This window comes from Nansenia antarctica, assembly GCF_963989245.1.
Source record: "Nansenia antarctica genome assembly, chromosome: 10".
Lineage (NCBI taxonomy): Eukaryota > Metazoa > Chordata > Actinopteri > Argentiniformes > Microstomatidae > Nansenia > Nansenia antarctica.
The window spans coordinates 18087891-18103663 of record NC_137680.1 but is presented as its reverse complement, the minus strand read 5'-3'; the positions used below and the strand labels follow the sequence as shown (position 1 = coordinate 18103663).

Below are 15773 nucleotides of genomic sequence, written 5' to 3'. Positions count from 1 at the left end.
CTTGATTTCTGGCGCCACAAACGTCACCGCGAGAGAAGTGACAGAATCTAGTGTGCTGCCGCATGGAAAAACAGTCCTCACTGAACTAGTCTGTACATCGTTCCGTGGCCGACTGTTTTAAGTCCGATGTATGTCAAAACAAATCAGCACTTAAAAGGGCTTATTGATGATGCATGACGCAAGATTTCGGGCAGGAGCCAAGAGTTACTTGTTTACTTACCTCAGATGAGTGGAGGGATACTGAGGGATTTGGGGATAATATAGGAAAGATGGTCCGGTTACTTTTTCGCGCTGTAACTGCGCACTATGGAAACCCCAAAGGCTCAGTACAGGAGGAGGATTTTTCCTGTGATAAGAGATTTTCTAAATTATTATTTGAAAGAGGCCTACGTGAGACGTTGCTCCCAATATTGATGATGATGTAATATCATATAACATTGCAAAAGCTACTAATGAGGATAGAAAACTATAACATTTTGAAATGTAAAGAAACAGCCATTTACTCAACATAAAACAATGAATAAAACTAAGAAACACAAGAATACTTTACAAGGATTATTACATAATCATTATTTATTTGGTTGTTAGTGAACAGGTAAAAAGGGAGAAAATACAAATGATAGAAATGCTGGTAAACTGCAAAAACAGTAGGTATGTGTTTGAAAAGTACACAACTAAAGCCATCCATGCCAAGAGACTCCATGGGGGGTGCATTTTATGCTATTGCTGCCAGGTAATCTTTGACCTCTGCTGAGGTGAGTCGTCTGAAACCCGCCTCATTGCAGATCCCCACTTCAATGTTGTCCTCAGTCATCTGACCTTCAAAACTCTCCTTTAACACAGAGAACACAATGTCAACTTCTGAATCTCAATTCCATCTTACCCTTTTCCTCGAGTACTGTAAGCACTTGTGCAATGTGCACTCCAATTAAAATAGATTTAAAAGGATAGGCTTGGCGTGAGCATGGGCTTGAAGTGGTTTCCCCTACACCTCTTACACCGGTCCATTCCTTTTAATTCCATGGCAGCAAACACATCCACACTTCAGGAAAAGTGAAGTGGGGTGCAGTGAAATTCTGAGAGGAAATGAATGGCAGGATAGGGAGGCTGACCATACAACATAGAAAGTAAGATATACCTTCAATGTCAAAATTGCTGTGTGGATCGCATCTTCAAGTTCCAGATCTTCATTGTACCTAGAGTGGGAAATTAGGTAAACCAAATACATTAGCAGTAAATATTGAAAAATAATGTTTCTATTATTATTATTATTCTCAAGTCCATTTCAAACATATTTATTTGAAACATTTGTATAATGACTTAGTAGACGGTTACTTTTGAGTTAATAGGTAGTCTTTGAAACAGTTAAACAGTTATAACCCATTTGTTAAATGTGAAGAATAAGATCAATTTGGTACTGTACCAAAAGGCCTCTTGCTCTAGTCAAAATCCTCTGTGCACTACATTTAATTTAATGCACAGAGGATTAGAGCAAGCCATCTTTTGGGACTCCCAGTATTACGGTGATGATCACACCCTTTTGATAAACCGGTTATAACTGTTTATTACCAATTATAACAACCCCGTAAAAAGTGTTAGCATTTATCCCAGTACCTCTTTTCAAGAAAGGTTTTCCCGTTGACATAGTTCTTTCCCATCGCTGTTGCTTTCCACGCAAAATAAGCACCCTGTAAAAAACAACCAGAGGATTCAGATTTACTGCAGGAAAAGATGATTTGTCCACATGCAAATAAGATAACAACATATGGGTGAACCAATCAGAGAGAAAGTGGCAACATGTTGCATTGCTAAACATATCAAGATCTGGATTATTAAGCAAATAGGAATGACTGACTGAAGGATCTGACTGGAAGAGGTAAGGTCGGTCTTCATCCCATCCAGCGATCAGCAGAGACACGCCAAAGGGTCTCACCCCCCTGAAGAACAGACAGGATATTACCATCTAGAAAGTCAGCTGACAGAGACAGCATGACAACAATGTGTATGAACACCTAGCATGTTTAACCATCAACCATAGCAGTGATAATCTATAGCATGGGGAAACACATATAACATACCCTGACTGTGTGTACTCCTGCATGACAGAGGCAACCCTTTGCACCAGCTGGGCTGTGGGAATGGGCTCCTGGTACACCAGGAAGTATTGCTGAGCCAATTTCCGTGCTCTTCTTACCAGCACCCTGCAAAGGATATGGAAATGTTTTGTATTGGATCCCCTGGAGGCATGTTTCACGCATTCAGTCTCGACATGCCCATCTTTGTTTCTCTACCACGGAAGGTTTACAAACTCAATGACAAGCACACTCACATACCCACTATTATCTGTATTACTACTGTATGTACCTGTAGTCTGGCCCCATACCACTGTAAACAATGCCAATGTGTTTGGTTATTGGTTCAACCTTGTGAACACTTTGTTCATCGTACAGTATCGATTTCTGTTTCTTCTCTGTTGCCAAAACAACTCCATTTGAGGCTGAAAGAGATGAGAAGAATGAAAGAGTCAAAACATCAGTGTCTTCTGTCAATGTCTGACTGTTCAAAACTGTACTTTGATTATTGCAATAAAGGTACCATGGCATGGACACACTTACGCATATTACTATTTAGCCAAAGTTGCCTCTACAGGCACAGTACAGTATATCTGACATTTCTAAAGGGATACAAATGTCAGATATACAAACGCCTGTAGAGGCGACTAGTGCGTCAAAATGCACTGGCTAGTGGTTGTGCTGTTAGCATGCATTCTGCTGTATATGTTGTTACAGGTACATATCGGAGTCTTTACCTTTGATTCCCACAGAAGGAGCCCCTGCTGCTACCGCTGCAAGTGCATACTCTATCTGTACCAGTTTGCCTGAAGGGCTGCAATGAAAAATGACATGTGTTTATTACACAGCATGTACATGTGTGCACATGTAGGACTTTATAGAGCCATTAGCCATTCTCTCCTTTCTAGGAAAAAGACTCCTCCTCCATCCTCTCCACTCCTCTCCTCCTCCACTTGCTTCAGCCTCAAAAAGCACTGGTACGGGGAGGAACATTCCGCACAACACACAAAACAGGACAGAGGGGATGAGTCGTGTTCCTAACAATTGAGAAAAGGCTATTAATTAATTGTCCTATTTATTATAAACATTCATGATGGATGACAGGACTCTGGTGTGATAGAATATAGCTAAAAGATTTAGATTAAGATTTATTTTAAACATTGTTGATTGTTGTGGTTGTTGAAAATCTTACTACATTCAAATAAATGTGTGACATCATTAATTCCTCACTTACTTACTGATCAACAAACTGAAAGCGAAAGTTGTCATGCAGCTAAACAGGCTAACACAGTAGTCAGACGCTTCAGTGTATTTTATCATTTTTTTTAAACATTAAAAACATAATAATCACTGCATCCAGCTTTCATCTAAGTTGACTGACTGTCCTAACATATGCTAATGTTACAGTCAAAGAAGCACCAGTGAACTGAAGGCACCCTGCTCTAGCTAGTTAGCTTAGACTAGAGACCCACAATGACTGTGCATCAAACAAGACCATGTGTCTGTTTCATAGTTCCGAACAACTCTCACGACATCAGTCCCATTCTACTTCAATGTTTGCATACGACCCCCAAAAAAAAACATGACTATTTTGACACATGAGTTAATAAAATAAAGTTACCTGAATGTGGTGAGTGAGAAACTGTAAGAACCCCTTTCTGCCATCTTTGCTCATTAGCGGGGATTAAACGTCAAATGCGATTGGTGGAAGTTTACGTTGACGTGTGTACGTCATGTATGGGTTTATGCCAGGACTACAATTCCCATAACTTCCTTTGTTGTCGCATTTCAGTGTCGTGTTGAAACCTCCAATGACCGTGAGCTGGGTGTCATGTGTGTGTAGTGGAACGCCAGCATGCAAATCTCCAAAATGGTCAATTTGTCTGGTTTCGTCTGTTTCCTTAGACGGTCATTGTTACAGTTGGAAAGTAGAATCATACAGGCTGCGGGATTTGACAACCAGTTGGGTGAGTTGGAGCCTCTACAGTTGTATTCTCTTGTGTTTACTTGGCTAACTAGCTAGATCATCATAGTACCTTTTTAGATTTGCATGCCTTTATTTAATGCTGGACATAATATTTGCTCTGTTTCTTACAGCTGTATGAGTGTGCACACTAAGGCATTTACTTTAGTATTATCTTCTTTCGTGTAACGTCAGAGGTCCAACTCGGTGTCGCGTAGCCATGCCCGCATCTCTGGTTCTAGGTCGAAGAGGCTGGCTTCTGAGGGTGGTCTATATAAGGGGCAGATGGTGATTATGTGGTCGGCGGTCTGCTCTGGGTCACCGCACTCGCATGCCGCACTGTCCGCCAGGCCCCACGCCTTCATTGATGTTTTAAAGCGACCGACACCAGTTCGTAGACGGTTCAGTGTGGTCCATTGCCGGCGTGGTAGGTCGTCTCCTCCAATGGCGCCATCTCCTGGGTCCCAGATGTAGCGGTGGATTCGGGAGGGCCCGGTTGACTCCCACTCCTGCTTCCAAGCTGCTGCCAGCCATGCATCTCTGGAGATGTCCTCAGAGGTGGAGTTGAGCATGGCTTGTGCTGCCTTGTTGTAAGGGTGGCGGGTCTTGAGTCGGCTTGGAGGTGCTGGTGTTATGGTGGTGTTGTGCAGGATGTGCCAATCATGCTTTTGTGCCTTCCTGGCCAGGGCGAGGGTGGCAGCCTCCCGTCGGAGGCCGGCCGGTGCTATTCCCGCGAGGACTGGCAAGAGGGACACAGGGGTAGGCTTCAAGCATCCAGTTATTATTCGGAGGGAGGTATTGATAGCCACGTCGACCTTTCTCGCATGAGGGCTTCTGCTCCAGACTGGGGCGCAGTATTCTGCTGCAGAGAAGACCAGGGCTTGGGTGGATATTCTTAGCGTCTTAGCGGAGGCTCCCCAGGTTGTACCAGCAAGTATTGTACTTTAGTACTTAGTATTATGATTGATCACGAGAAATTCATATGAAATTAAACTACACCTCTTCTCCGAATGCCAACCTGTCTGTCTGTCTGTCTGTCTGTCTGTCTGTCTGTCTGTCTTACATCCTTAGATAACTGATCTGTGAGTGTTGGATTGATGTTATTGTGAAACACTTTAAGTCTATAGCTAGCGCCTCATCATGGCGTTGCTGTCTACTCTTGGTAGATTGTGAATGTCAATTTGGATGTGTCTGTCTTGTTGTGTGTTCAGCCCCAGCCCTAGCTGTTCAGGGCCCCAGCATCCTCCAGCAGCCCCAGCATGACACAGAGAGCACAGAACCCAGTTTCCTGGATAATGTTTTCTGGATGGCAGCCCCCAAGAAAAGACGCACAATTGAAATAAACCGGACTAGAAGACGAGATCCAAGCAACCTCATCGAAGTTAAAGTAGGCCTTTTGTTTAAGTGCAATCATTAAGAGACTTGGGGCCCTATTATGCACTTCTTAACTTGCCGTCTTAAGTCTTAATTAAGACGCACCGCTAGGTTAAGACCTACCGCCACCCTTATTATGCGCTTCATACGCGCTACTGCTATTATGCAGGTGTCGATAGGCGCCCACACATAAGACGTAAAACTCCCGTGCATATATTGCTCATTGTGGGAGTGTTCATATGTTAATGAAGTGCACTAGGCGCCCCTGCTATTATGCGATCTGACTTTGCTCCTAGCGCTAAGAAGTGGTTTGAAAAGTTCTTAAGTTTAGACTTCATGCACGTTTTGAAACACGAGCGCGCCTCCGCGGTTTGCGCATGCATGTGGGCACACATGAACACGCACGTGGCTCCACGGCAAGACGTCAATTACGGTCACAGTATAAATGCTTTATTTCAGAAGGCAGAGGCCAGCGCTGTACAGTATGTTGCCTCCGCATACTGTGCACATACAGTACGAGCATGCCGTGCGTAATATAATGACATCAACATCTGTCATTCCTGCAGTCTTCCAGCGACCCCTCTGTAATACTTCTCAACTCACAAGCGGAGGTATTGCCGTGTTTATTCAGAAAATAATCATGCACGAGCTTGTTACTTTCTTCTGCAGAGAAGCGCGCTGACCTCCTTCTTAGGACTTCCATAATAGCATAGCGCTAATGACTCAATGCAGCCGGTTCTTAAAGGGAATGGCACCTGGCACGCTGATTGGGTTGATTGAGAAGACGCCCAAAACACACCCATGACTAATTTCTTTGCTTAGCGCCGGGTTTTAGGCGCCCACTACCGCACGCATAATAGCAAAGTGGCCTTGACCACGCCTCCACGTCTTAAATTTAGATCTACCGCCTCGTCTTATTGCTTCAAACTTATGAAGTGCATAATAGGGCCCATTTTGTGTATGAAATGACTGGATGACACATCAGTTGAAATTGTCATTCCAGTTGAAATTAGCTGTCTCTCTCTTTCTCTCTCTCCCTCTCAGACAAACATCGAACCCTGTCTAGAGTGTGGCCACCTGAGGCAGAAGCACATCCTCTGTGGGTTCTGCTATGAGAAGATCAGAAAGGAGACAGCTCTGATCAGGGGTCAGATCAAGGCTATAGAGGGCAAGCCTTTGAACGCACCTGCTCTGGAGACGGTGGTCCTGTATGAAAGCGAGAGTCCAGGGGAAGCAGACAAAAACAAGAGAATAGTGGAGAGAAACAGGAAACGTCCCAACTGGTTCAGCCTCTACTGATTGGGCGTTTCATTCCACAAAGCAATTAGCCTATTGTCATATTTTGTATGTTGAAAATAAATTTGAATTCACAGACTCAAGACAAATCAAACTAAAGAATCAATGTCATAATGTTCTTTTGTATTTTTATTCAACACACGGTATACAGTCTTCCAATTGGTGACTTCATCATTGTTTAATTATTTAAAACATGGCCACGTGACCTGGGGTGGTCCAGTGGTCTAGCACCGTGGTCTACAGTGCACACATATGCCCATGTCGTCATGGGTTAGAATCCGGCCCTCTTCTCCTTACTTTCCTGTCTATGTTCACTATCTCTATCCATAAAATGAAAATGGGACTGCCCCACTCAGAAAAAAATATCATAAAAAAGGCCACAATGCAAACATTCTTTACACTTTGAAAGGAATTTACAGTACTACTGTTATTGGTGTCAATAAATCCTCATTTGAGAAAGATTTGCAATCACCAATCATTTGTGTAAATATTTTTAAACTGTGATATACAGTACATGCACTAAATAATACATTATGCAGTACTGTAAGCTTAGTGATGTTATCAAATACAGTATATTCAGCTTGAATAAAATCAAATGTAGTACTAAATGTGGTTTAACCTAGACAACGAGCAACATGTTTAACAACTCCAGAGAGGGCCATGTCCTTGAAACTCTTAAGGTTAAAGATAAGAGATCTGTCCCCGAGAACGAGTTGCATCAATCGCTCCTTATCAATGTCAGTGCCCACTGTGATAGCCACACCCACTGCATTGGCTCCTCTCATGGCTGTAATACCCTCTGCAAAGTTCTTGTCTGATGTCACTCCATCTGTTATAAACACAAAGGAGAGCTCTGCATCTGGGCGCACACCACTGAATCGTCCTCTACCTCCTCTGACAAGGTTATTAGCTGCATAGAGAACAGCACTCCCGAGTGTGGAGGATGAATCTCTGTATACTGCTCGTGAGACAAGGGAGCTGATGCTTCTGTGGTTGTTGGAGAAATCCAGAAGAACCTCAGGATCTTGCTCTCCTCCAAACTGCAGCACAGCAAAGCGTGCCCCTTTGTCTTTGGCCCTTGATAGAGGGATTTCATAGGACAGTTTCTCAATGAAGTGCAGGACGTTTACAAAGTTCCGATACCCTGTTCTCTCAGAGCCATCGACGAAGAACAGAATATCAACTGGGCGCTGGATCAATGGAGCCAGGTTTAAACCTATGACAACAACATAAAAGAGTCAGCAACCAGATTGTCTTGTGTGTACAGTGTTTCTCCATTGATGATACTACTGTCTCCCATACTACATATTAGCCTCTATGTTGGTGCAACATCTGTACAATATGAAAATCACTGGACAGACATTCAGGTGTCAGGACAAGGAACGTTTGCTGGTGAAATCAACCAGATAAGCGTGCAAATGTTCAAATAAAAATGCTTTCTCACCCGAGGCACACTTCAATTCTGGGCAGATATTTTCAGGTTCTGTAGGAGGGGGAAGTTAGTTAATCATCTGTTATGACTCTTTTATGAGAAAAAAGCAATGAGCTGTTGACAATATGTAGACTTGCCTGGGCAGAGGATTTGCTCTATTTCCTCTAGAAATTCTTCAGCAGTAAGATCTGCATACATACTCAGGGTTTTCACCCGGTCATGCATATTGCAGGCAATCTTCTCCAGAACCTGCTTTTCTGCTGAGGTGTCAAACATGTCCCCGATGGCAATGGCATACACGTCTACTCCGCCGCACAGGGCCCCCAAGTTGTCCCGGTCCTTTGGGTCGTAGCGACCGTCTGTGATGACAATGGCCACTACTTTGGTCCCCGGCCTGCGCCCGGGCAGCAGCTGATCGTGGGTGTATTTCAGAGCAGATGGAGTCCACGTGCCCCCAGCTATCCACTCCATGGCTTTGACCTTGGCTTTGAAGGATGTCACTGTGGTGATGCTCCTGTCATCCATACGGATGGCCTGCACAGCTCCTTCATGACTGTACTGGACTACACCCAAACGGGACCCTGAGAGCCCAAAAAAGAGGAGCAGAAATTAATCTACATTAAATTAATAATCTACTTAGATTGTTGATAACCAGAGTATCTTGTATGTGGGGCATAAATTCAAGGCTTGACTGTCTATATATCTACTTCAATTTAAATGCACTAAAGTACAAATGGTAATACATTATACTATAACATGGCAGTAGTATAGTAAACCTACCTGCGATATCAGATATATTTTTGGCCATTCTCCCGAGTCTGGTTGCAACACTGATTACGAAGTTTTTAGCAAGACTGAAGTTAGTTTTTCCGATACTTTCTGAGCTGTCAATCACAAACACCAGGTCAAGTGGGGGGCAACTCTTATCACAATCTGTGGAGATTAAATGAATTATCAGACTTGTTGTAAACAACATTTTCCATTGACATAATTGAATTGTATTGTCATTGTTAATGGAAATGACTGTTACCACAGCAGCCGCATGTTTCTCTTATAAATCCCATGATTTCACACTCCTGAAAATAAAAGAATATTCATAACATTCTCTCAGAGAAATAGGGCATGAAAATACAAGTATCCAGGAAATGTACAAACCATTTCCATTGTTCTCAATGACTGTTACAGTACTTACAGACAGACCAGATGCTCCGCGGGATCCAGGTGATCCCTATAGACAAGATCAATAGAATGCATCCAAATCAGAAAGATGCCCATATGATAACTGTTTGATAAAGGCAAGTGAATGGTGTCAGCAATTTGATGTAAACAGTCTATGATGTTTGTGTGTGTGTGCGTGTCTGTGTGTGTGTGTATGTGTGTGTGTGTGTGTGTGTGTGTGTGTGTGTGTGTGTGTGTGAGTGTGTGTGTGTGTGTGTGTGTGTGTGTGTGTGTGTGTGTGAAATGAGACCCACTGGTGGTCCAGGTGGGCCCCTCGTCCCTCTGTCCCCCGGCTCCCCCTCAAGGCCTGGATCTCCCTGTAGAAAGGTAAGAACACATGGAGATCTCAGCACTGTTTCTATATTCTACCCTTTAGTTTGCATAAAGTATCATAAAGCAGCTCTATTTTTAGCAAAAGATCTATAGGCTGATTTTCAGTAAGAATATATTATATTATTATTATTATTATTATTATCATATGATACATTTTGGTTTATGATTCACTGAACTGTATTCTAACACGTACTGCCTCTCCTTTAGCTGCTTTTGTTCCATATGCTCCTTTCTCTCCATAATATCCCCTCGCACCCTGAGAATGACAAAAACATGAATGAATGAATACAAGGCTATTTTACTAAGTTAGATTTTTTATTCTAAGAGTAGGTACATAAGCTTACCTGCAATCCAGGAAAACCATGGACTCCTCTGTCACCCTGAGGGAAAACAAGGTTCCGGAGCACTTAGATCATGACACAATGGAAATAGGATTCATTGATCCAAACTAACTTTCATCGTTCAGTCAAATACCTGTTCACCTCTGGTGCCTGGATAGTTGTAACCATCTTTTCCTCGATCTCCCTAGATTGTAAATGAACATTTTTTAAAAATAAACATTTAGCAGTAGCACTGTTCCCATACTCAATCGTTCCAATTTGCCTTAGCTTCCTGAGAAAGAGTGCAACAAACACGCCCAATACCATCCTCCCCATTATTAGAGGGAAGATTTGTCATCACCATAGACAGTAACTGTCAACACAGACTTCTTTTTCCTTCAAGCCAAGGGCTATATTTGTTTTGGGGGTCACGGTCACACTAGATGGAGTCAAATTACCATCACCTCAACAGAATGTCCTTCCATTGTCAGATCAAGGTATGCAAACATATAGAGGCCTGTTGCAACGTGCAGACCAGGCCGGGCTTTTTGGTAAAGTGGGCCCAGCAAATCAACTCACCTTGACTCCTGGCTTTCCAGTGACTCCTATAGGGCCAAAGTCCCCTGCCTGTCCCCGTGAACCCTGGAGGAACACACATAGAACAAAAAAAATGACATTTTGTAGCAAGGCTTTTTCACAATATACATAAACTTCTTTTGTTTTTGAGCAAACAGGAAGCAAACAACCTTGACTTTGGCTCTGAGTGAGTGGGCAGAAGACCTCAGTCAGACAGGTCAGTGGAGCAAAACATGAGGATCTATGATTCACCTGAGTTCCTGATTGCCCTGGCTGACCTGGTGGAGCACGGACTCCTGGGAAACCTGGTATTCCCTGTAATAGGTTGGAATTATAAGAAGAATTCATTTAATTGATTCATGTGAATTAAAAGACAATACATGGATTCAATTTGATTGATTTAAAGTTTACTCAACTGCCACTCCTTTTGTGCCATTCATTCCATGAGCTCCTCTTTCGCCCACAGGACCTAGTTCTCCCTGTGACGCACAATACAGTCAATGAAACCAGAATAGGCTGTAAAGAAAACTGATGTTTTTTCCTTCACTATGATACCTTGTCTCCTTTAACGCCAGCATTCCCCTGTGAACCACCTCTTCCACGGCCTCCTCTGCTGCCCTAGAAAATATATTCTCAATTTAACTAAGACATACATTTTTTCCAAAATAAAAAAAACGTTATGTCTTTGTTGTGAGTCCCTTTGTTGTGTGTTTGTAGTGTGATGACTGTGTACTGTTATTTCATAGAAGAAATCATCTACTAGACGTCATATGAGACGTACGGTGTCTCCAGCATCGCCACCAAGTCCATGGTTTCCCTAATGAACAGAAATGTGGTTACAGATCATCGTTGATAGTCATTCTTGTGATGATATTAAAACATGACTGTATGTTCTCTGAGAGGTACCTTGCTTCCTTTTGTTCCAGGCAGGCCAGGGTTTCCAATGTAGCCGACAACCCCCTATAACAGAGTCACTCATTACTCATTAATAACAAGTTCATTGTGTCTCAAATAATGTTTTTCTCAGATGGAAATCCAGACCTTCCCTGCCGCAGTTCCCTGAGGCCCCTGTGGCCCTGGCCGACCACCATGCCCAGAAACACCCTGCACACCACAAAGTAACAGATGGATTATTTGCATGACTCGTATTTTAGAAAGTACAGCCTAATTACAGCCTAATTTCATGTAACATACAGGCACAAAACAAATCAAAGTTTAGGAATCTATGAATGAATGAATGAATGAATGGACTTTATTGTCATTGCTACAGTACAGGTACCAAACAACGAAATTTAGGAGGGGTGGCTCCCCTACAGACCTTTTCCCCTGATTCTCCCGCTTCACCCCTCCTGCCAAAGTCACCTGGCGGACCTGGGTCACCCTGCAGGAGCACAAAGAGGGAGAAGGTTTGAGGAAGGATTGATAACATTCAAAAGCCTAATGCCTCTATTACGTTTCATCATTCATGCATAACACTTTCAAATTGCATATCTCACCAGCATGCCAGGCTCTCCTTTACATCCAGGTGTGCCAATGGTGCCAGCCCTCCCCTGAAAACAAAGTAGGCAGCGTCAGTAGCTTGGCACGGCAGAACATACACTATGTTACAATTTAGGTAAGTAAGTAAATTGACCTACTATTTCACCATCAATGCCATTATACCCAGTAGTGCCACTTTGACCCTGAAAAGATCCAATTGAGTTCATCGGTAAGATACTGTAGATAACATCAATCAAACAAAATGACATTTATGACAGGAGAAAAATGCATACCTTCAAACCATTTCCTCCAAAATCACCCTGTAAACACAGGCAAAACATAACATCAAATACAGATAGTAATATAGTATTGCAATAAAATGTATAACACATTAGATGTAGAAAATGTTGGAACATTCTCTAAAATCTTACCTTCTCTCCTTTAAGGCCTGGACGTCCCTGTAAACGGATATAACATAAAGCATGTGTGAAATATCAAATAACACCGTGGCATAAAGGAAGATAATAGTTGGCTACAGCAGAATATAAAGTCCCACTCACCTTTGTGCCGGGCATACCCAACGGGCCCTCAATACCAAGGTCTCCCTATAAAAGCCAACATGAATGAAACATTAATTTATAAATAATGTATTATTTAATTGGCTTTAGCGTACTGTTTTGGTTGACATGATATAATGTTTAATTCATAAACTTGATCATACCGGTGGCCCCATGATTCCAGGATTTCCAATTGCACCACCAGTTCCCTTTGCACCCTATTCGACAAAAAAAAACATTAAAAAGAGGTAGGTTGTAATTGATACATACCTGGTGTTTAGGAAAATACACAGGTGCTTACTTTCGTTCCCTGATGTCCTTTTGGCCCAGTAATCCCTTCTGTTGAGATGCACATTGGTGCTTTACACTGAGGGAAAATCACAACAGATATTTTTTTAAATCTAAATATTAATGTTTTCCTGGACCTTAATTTAGAGCTGTATCATATCACTAACCTCAAATTCTGCCTCTTTCACCTGCAAAGACAACAAATTGCAGATTGTCAATCACAAAATAGGATGGAACATAATCATAAATTCCATTGATTAGAAATACACAATAATTCCATTGATTAGAAATACACACATACTGTTTTCAGATTCTGCCCTTTGCCCCCCCTTGAGGCCCTGTTTAAAAGTAGGGCTTTGGGGAGGGCCAGGAAGATCATGGCTGACCCCGCACACCCAGGACACGGTCTCTTTGCCCCGCTCCCCTCAGGCAGGAGGGTGCGGTCTCTAAAAACTGTGAAGGCCCGACACGCACACAGCTTTTTCCCCACAGCCATCCGGCTCCTAAATGCTGCTGCCCCCCCCCCCCCCCCTGACCTGACCCCTATCTATCTACCCTCCCTCCACCCCCACCCAGAGAGCTTTGGACTGTCTGGATATGAACACTTGAACACTTGATCTCTGCACTTTATATTTATATTATTATGACTCTTGCACTATGATGTTGGTTTGCACTGTCTTGTCCTGTCTTGCACCTGTCCTGCTGTAAACCGTACTCCACTGTACCAAACCAAATTCCTAACATGTTTACATGTCATGGCAAATAAAGTCTTCTGATTCTGATTCTGATTCTGATTCAATAACTGCGATATAATTAAGGTTATGATTCAACTCTGTGGACACCTCTACATGATAGCATCAATCAACTTTGTACCATCTAAAACTGCACATAAATACCCCTGTTGTACCCCTGTTGTACCCCTGTTCTGCTCATGAAATGTTGCCTCCTCCTCACTGTGGACTTACGATGCTGTCGACTATCCTGGTGACTGCAGACTGGCGACTGGCCCGTGGGGAGGCCAGGTAGTCCTTCCTGTACAGCTCCACAGGAGAACTAGCAATGTGCCTGAGCTCTTGCTCCATAGTGTCTTCGTGGGTGGCCACCACAAAGATCTTCATGCCTGCGGCCTTGGCAGCCTCTGCGGCCTGCTGGACCCCTCCACACGGGCTCCCTGTGATGTGGCCGTCAGTGAAGATCACAGCGTACTGGAGCCGCGGCTTCGCTCGACTGCCGAGCCTGACCTGCTCCGTCATGTTCCTCAGTGCACAGTCGATGAACGTCCCCCTGCCTATGTACCTGATGGTCTGGGCCCTGGCCAGGAAGAGTGAGGCGTCAGTGACCACCTGGCTGAAGACCTCCACACGATCCGAGAAGTGCAGCCCACCATAAGCCCACTGAACCCTCTTGGCTCTCATTGTGGTGGTGGTCTCCAGCTTCTCCACAAACATCTTGAGGAAGACCTTCAACTCCTCGACCAGGCCGCCCCAAGGGAACTCTGTCAGAGCCACGCTCTCAGAGGTGTCGATGGTGAAGTACACGTTGATCGGGCAGTCGTCATTCTCCACTGACCAAAAAGTGAGGAAATGCACAGGACATTTTTTTTTTTTTACAGTTCACATACACGTTGAAGTTCTGTGTGCAATATGTGGAATTACCACACTATTGTAAGACCATGTTGATTCTTAATTGTCATCAGTCATGTAAGTTCAATCAGGTCCCTAACAGCTGCTCTAGCATGTTAGGACCCGTAGCATGTTTAGAACACAACAACAGTATAAACTTTGGCTCCACCTTACCATTGATATTCCTGGGCCTCACAAGAAGGTTCTCGTATTCTGCGTCCTGGGCAGAGACCTGGAGTACCCACAGCAGAAGGACAAGCCTCAGCAGCATTATGTGTTGTGTCTACAGGGGTCCAATCTCACTAGTCACTATCACAGTCTATACAGAGAAGGGACAACACAATGGGAAAGCTCTATTGAAGCAGTAAAAAAACACATTACAGGTCACATTACAAGTGATGTACAGTATATACAGTCAATTACAATATATTGAGGATAGTTAGTGTGTTTGTGGTATTTTCAACTGATCCTTTGTTCCATTTGCCGCCATTGTGAAAGTGTGATAGGAAGAATAAAACCATTGTGATAAACCAACAGTATGTTATGAACAGGTCGCTGATGAACTCATACCTGTGCATTATGTTATTCTATTTCTTTGGATTCACACGAGATTTACAGAGAGAGTTTGTGTTTGACTCTAACAACAGTGACATGCTTTGCTGACGCCGCCGTCATTGTATCTTCAGATTCTTGTGTGAAAGACCCTCCAGAAACACCCTCCAAGGGCGATAAGAACAATGTTTAAGGCAAAGCTCTGCTCCCTATAGTGTGTTGCAATCATCTGATCAAATCTATTTACTGTTAATACCCTCTAACTGGAACACTCATGTGAATCCAAAGAGATACATTTCATGCAATCTAGAGCAGATTTTCCAGATGACTACAGATGACTCACGTGTGTGAACAATTGTATTGTATCCAAGGTTACCAAACTTGTATAATTTGTCTTTATGCATAAATAAGACCACATAATAAGGATACTATGCATTGATCAAAGATTATCACATAAGTGAAACATGCTGGATGATAGCTAGTTACAGTAACTAATTCCATTCCCCACAGGGTATCCTATCTATTTAAATTATTTCTGATATTCAAGTGGTTATCATTTTTACTGACCTGCAATGGGAGAGCTTCAGGTGTGCTGCTACAAGATTGTGAGCCCCTGCTGAATCCTGTAGCTGTAGATTCAGTCATTCCATGCATCAGAAGAAGGTATGTTTTCCTTGCTTGTTGAGACCTG

The 15773-nt window shown here is 43.1% G+C and overlaps 3 protein-coding genes across 3 annotated transcripts; 1 reads left to right on the top strand and 2 right to left on the bottom strand.

The window, feature by feature from the left end:
* Positions 1-585: 585 nt before the first annotated feature.
* On the bottom strand, positions 586-3739 carry psma2a (proteasome 20S subunit alpha 2a). The gene is made up of 8 exons (XM_080540385.1): positions 3694-3739; positions 2810-2886; positions 2365-2497; positions 2079-2201; positions 1856-1937; positions 1615-1688; positions 1139-1196; positions 586-832 (listed from the first exon to the last, which is right to left on the bottom strand). The coding sequence occupies exons 1-8, from the start codon at positions 3735-3737 to the stop codon at positions 716-718; spliced, it is 708 nt and encodes a 235-aa protein (XP_080396511.1). The 5' UTR covers positions 3738-3739; the 3' UTR covers positions 586-715.
* A 165-nt stretch (positions 3740-3904) lies between these two features.
* mrpl32 (mitochondrial ribosomal protein L32) lies at positions 3905-7147 on the top strand. Its single transcript, XM_080540352.1, has 3 exons — positions 3905-4039; positions 5247-5422; positions 6454-7147. The coding sequence occupies exons 1-3, from the start codon at positions 3928-3930 to the stop codon at positions 6706-6708; spliced, it is 543 nt and encodes a 180-aa protein (XP_080396478.1). The 5' UTR covers positions 3905-3927; the 3' UTR covers positions 6709-7147.
* A 172-nt stretch (positions 7148-7319) lies between these two features.
* Positions 7320-14801, bottom strand: LOC308166712 (collagen alpha-2(VI) chain-like; the record flags this gene model as incomplete). Its single annotated transcript, XM_080541038.1, has 15 exons — positions 7320-7921; positions 8150-8188; positions 8275-8718; positions 8918-9070; positions 9168-9213; positions 9330-9365; positions 9610-9672; positions 9882-9944; positions 10033-10068; positions 10163-10213; positions 10588-10650; positions 11903-11965; positions 12081-12134; positions 13874-14472; positions 14705-14801. 15 exons carry the CDS (start codon positions 14799-14801, stop codon positions 7320-7322), a joined length of 2409 nt encoding a protein of 802 aa, XP_080397164.1.
* Positions 14802-15773: the final 972 nt, after the last annotated feature.